At 45.0% G+C, this 3719-nt stretch overlaps 1 protein-coding gene across 1 annotated transcript; it reads left to right on the top strand.

Annotated features, from left to right (window-relative positions):
* Positions 1-208: 208 nt before the first annotated feature.
* On the top strand, positions 209-3484 carry snai1b (snail family zinc finger 1b). The gene is made up of 3 exons (XM_058410884.1): positions 209-542; positions 1438-1983; positions 2204-3484. Exons 1-3 carry the CDS (start codon positions 467-469, stop codon positions 2383-2385), a joined length of 804 nt encoding a protein of 267 aa, XP_058266867.1. The 5' UTR covers positions 209-466; the 3' UTR covers positions 2386-3484.
* Positions 3485-3719: the final 235 nt, after the last annotated feature.

The raw sequence follows: 3719 nt of genomic DNA, 5'->3' as shown, positions 1-3719 counted from the left end.
CACCAACTTTCAAGCCCAACCCACTTTCCACCCCAAATCCTTTTCCACCCCGTTTTGAGCCCAATCACTTTTCAACTTCAAGTCATTTCTCCAGCCCCATCACTAACCACACCCCTTTTTTCTCGAACCCACCCAAATCTCAGCCTAGCCCAGCCCCTTCCAAACCACACCCCTTCCACCCCTGCCCTGTTATATGAAGAGCCAGCTTTGAGCTGAATGGGTGTACTTTAATCACACATACCACAGAACTCTATTCGCTTTGGATCTAGAGGATATTCCAAGAGGAACTTGTTTTATTTTCTTTTTCGAAAAAAAGTTTAAAAAAAATTCTTCCAACTTTGGTGAACTTCCACTTTTCCTGGAGGTCAATTCCAGAAGTTGGTTCTAAAACTTTGTGCAGCTGTGTTTAATACGGCTGCAGTGGATTCAACCCGAGGAGGAGAATAACGGTCATCGAGCTCTCAAGATGCCACGTTCGTTTTTGGTGAAGAAATATTTCACAAGCAAGAAGCCGAACTACAGCGAACTGGAGAGCCAGAATGGTAAGTGTCAATTTCAAACTTTTTTCAAGACTCGACAAGTTCGTTCACGAAGCTCTTGCCTTTCAGGAGCCTGTAAGCGGTTTGATCTTGTTGCTGATTTTATGCTTATTCCATATTCTTCTTGTGAATTCTTGAACCTGATCCATGAGATTTTGAGTAATCATAAGAAACGGTTATAATACACCAACCCAACTGCATTTGCATGCTGAAATTAATATTTGCATTGCACAACCTGATGAGCAAGTTTTTCTTTTTTAGTCAGGTATTTTAGTTTTGAAGCCTAATTAATACATAACATGTCAAATCCTGAAAGTAGCAGCTAACATTTCAAACCAGGATTTTTTCTCGCCCCTAAGAGAGGCTCTTTTCCATTGGTGCTGCTGTCCTAAGCTGCAAATTACATCCTCCTGAATCTAGTTTAGCACTTAGAGAGAGAGCTGCAGTCCTCTGGCACTCTTGTGTCAATAAGTGGTGGAAATAAGACCCATTACCCCATAGTTGGTGTGCATCCAGAAGGTCCACATAAACACACAAACACACACACACACATTACCACACAAGCCTGGCTAATCTAATTCATATGAAGTCATGTCCAGATATTTCCACTGAAACCCTTTCACACTAAGCTAAAGTCAAATTTGTCAATGTTATTGCAAATTCACCCCGAGGAAGGTGTGGCGGCGCGCCAAAAGCCCCCATGGCATTGTGGGCAAACTCTACACTCTAAATAATCAAATCCAACTGCCTTTCTTTGTGACAAATCGACCATTTGACTGTAACATGATACCAGTGCATCAAAACAACTTAACCGTTTAACTGGATTAGCCCCATGGAACAGCCACCTGACTCTCTCTCTCTCTCTTTTTTTCTTCCTCCCCTTCTCATTTTTCTCCAGATCCCATCTCTGCCATGGTACCAGAGCGCTACCCGCTTGCAGAACTACCCACCAAAGAGGATGGCTCGCTGGTGACCACATACACCCCGGCGGCGCTGGTCTGGACCACCAGTGCTCTTCCACTGTCCTTCCCTCCTTCATCCCCTACCACCTCGTCCTCTATCGCACCACTGGACCTCAGTTCTCCATCCAGCTCGGGCGAGGAAGACGAAGGCAGGACTTCCGACCCCCCGAGTCCGGATCCTTCGGACCGTTTCCAGTGCGCCCACTGCGGGATTTCCTGCAGCAGCCGTGCCGCACTTTCACGCCACCAGCTCTCGCATTGCAGCGCAGGCACCAACGCTAACCTGGTTGAAAATTCCAACATGGCCGACAGCACCACGACAAGAGCTGCCTTCCGGTGCAAACACTGCCCCAAAGAGTACAACAGTCTGGGAGCTTTGAAGATGCACATCCGCTCACACACACTTCCGTGTGTTTGCACCACCTGCGGCAAGGCCTTCTCCAGACCGTGGCTGCTCAGGGGCCACATTCGTACACACACTGGTGAGTAGCTTGATGATTAGCACAACATTGAAACAATTAGCATTATGGAAAGGTTTTTGGCTTATTAGTATTTAGCATAACTGATATAATGTGACAAGCAGCTCATATTTCACTGTGAATAAAGTGTAACACAGCTGCTTGTCTTGCTAATGTTAGCATTAAAAACAATGGCATTTTCTGTTTGATCTTATTCTAAAGATACATCTCTTTCTCTCCTCAGGCGAGCGTCCATTCTCGTGCCCTCACTGCAACCGTGCTTTTGCTGACCGCTCCAATCTGCGAGCTCACCTTCAAACCCATTCAGAGGTGAAAAAGTACCAGTGTGGCACCTGCTCTCGAACCTTCAGCCGCATGTCACTCTTGCACAAACACACCGTCTCCAGCTGCTGCCAAAATGCCTAGACGTTCTCACACACACACAGCCAAAGATGGAGGGTTAGCGTTTAACCACCGCCCCAAGTCTGATCCTGACCTGGAGGATGAACTCAGGTTAAAAGCGAGAAGCAAAAAATATCCTCTCGATCGAACCCCCCCTGAAAAATTTCCAAAGTGCCTTATGTTGTGTTTATTTTTCTTCGCTGGGTTTCATAGCAGACAAAGACAGATTTAGGAGACGTCGCACAAATGCTGAGAAATGTTTTCCTAACCCAGTTCGATGAAGGTTAACAGTGGGGGTTGTGTTCTGCAGTTGGGCCGTGCGCCTCATTCTCAAGATGCCCGTCGGTGCCGGCTGGTCCGGCCCTTTCCTTTTGCGTGCAGCTGCTGGAGAGGGGGGAAGTGTGTGTGTGTGTGTGTGTGTGTGTGTGGTGTAAAAGGAGGGGGGTATCTCTCACCATGCTCCACACACTTTGCAGCGATGTATTGGGACAGCTGTGCGAGCGGAGGCGGCGTGTCGACAGACGTTTCAGCCCCGTAGAGCTTTCCACACATCTCTGAAAAATAAAGAGAGCAATAAACTCTGTCAGATCGTACCAACACTCATCCCTAATGCCTTTTATTTCCAAACATCTGTATCACGTCTCTGAATGTTTATTCTTATTCTTTTTTTTTACTCGAATAAAATGTAAAGTGTGCACTAAAACGTGTTGCAAAGCACAATGATTGTGAGAGAAAGTGACTCTACAGAAGAGTTGGTGCCATCGTTTTGAATATAACATAACATTTTATAATAAAAAATGCACAGAGGATGGGGGGACAATTCATCAGAGGAAATGGTTAAAGGAGAATGAATGAACCAGCAAAGAAACCAAAGATTTTTTATTTGTAAAACATAAATAAAATGCTGAATCGCTCGGAGACTCGTCAAGCCACAGTGAGATAATCTGCCTGTACATGTGCCTTTTTTCTTCTTAAACATTGTGTATTTATATATATACAGTGATCCTGTAACAGAGACGCTTTGCAATCACTCCTTTTTTATTCATTCAGGTCCATTGTATCTCTATTTTGACTTTTTTTTGTATCTCCATTTGAAGTGGGTTTTCAATAAACTAATTTATGTTTGAATAAAAAAGAAACGTCTGTTCCCTGTGTGATGTGAGTAAATACTGATGAAAGGAAGTATGACAGCGCTTGTTGTAAAGCGTGTGTGTGTGTGTGTGAGAGAGAACGAAAGACGTGTCGATGGATGAATGGAGCACCTGCGCACACCTGTCGTGCTGTCGGCTCTGGGGATGCTATAAAGTAGTGCTAATGACACAGTGTACCTAATGCTACGGATGAAAAGAGAGAGAGAA

Source organism: Hemibagrus wyckioides, linkage group LG15 (genome assembly GCF_019097595.1).
Source record: "Hemibagrus wyckioides isolate EC202008001 linkage group LG15, SWU_Hwy_1.0, whole genome shotgun sequence".
Taxonomy (NCBI): domain Eukaryota; kingdom Metazoa; phylum Chordata; class Actinopteri; order Siluriformes; family Bagridae; genus Hemibagrus; species Hemibagrus wyckioides.
Note: the sequence above shows the minus strand (reverse complement) of the source record. Positions and strands in the feature narration are given on the sequence as shown.

Bases quoted from the DNA above. Each gene is read 5' to 3' on its own strand.
- snai1b (XM_058410884.1), top strand. From the start codon at position 467: ATGCCACGTTCGTTTTTGGTGAAGAAATATTTCACAAGCAAGAAGCCG. The intron at 543-1,437 runs GTAAGTGTCAAT...ATTTTTCTCCAG, and splicing joins CGAACTGGAGAGCCAGAATG to ATCCCATCTCTGCCATGGTA. The intron at 1,984-2,203 runs GTGAGTAGCTTG...TTCTCTCCTCAG, and splicing joins CCACATTCGTACACACACTG to GCGAGCGTCCATTCTCGTGC.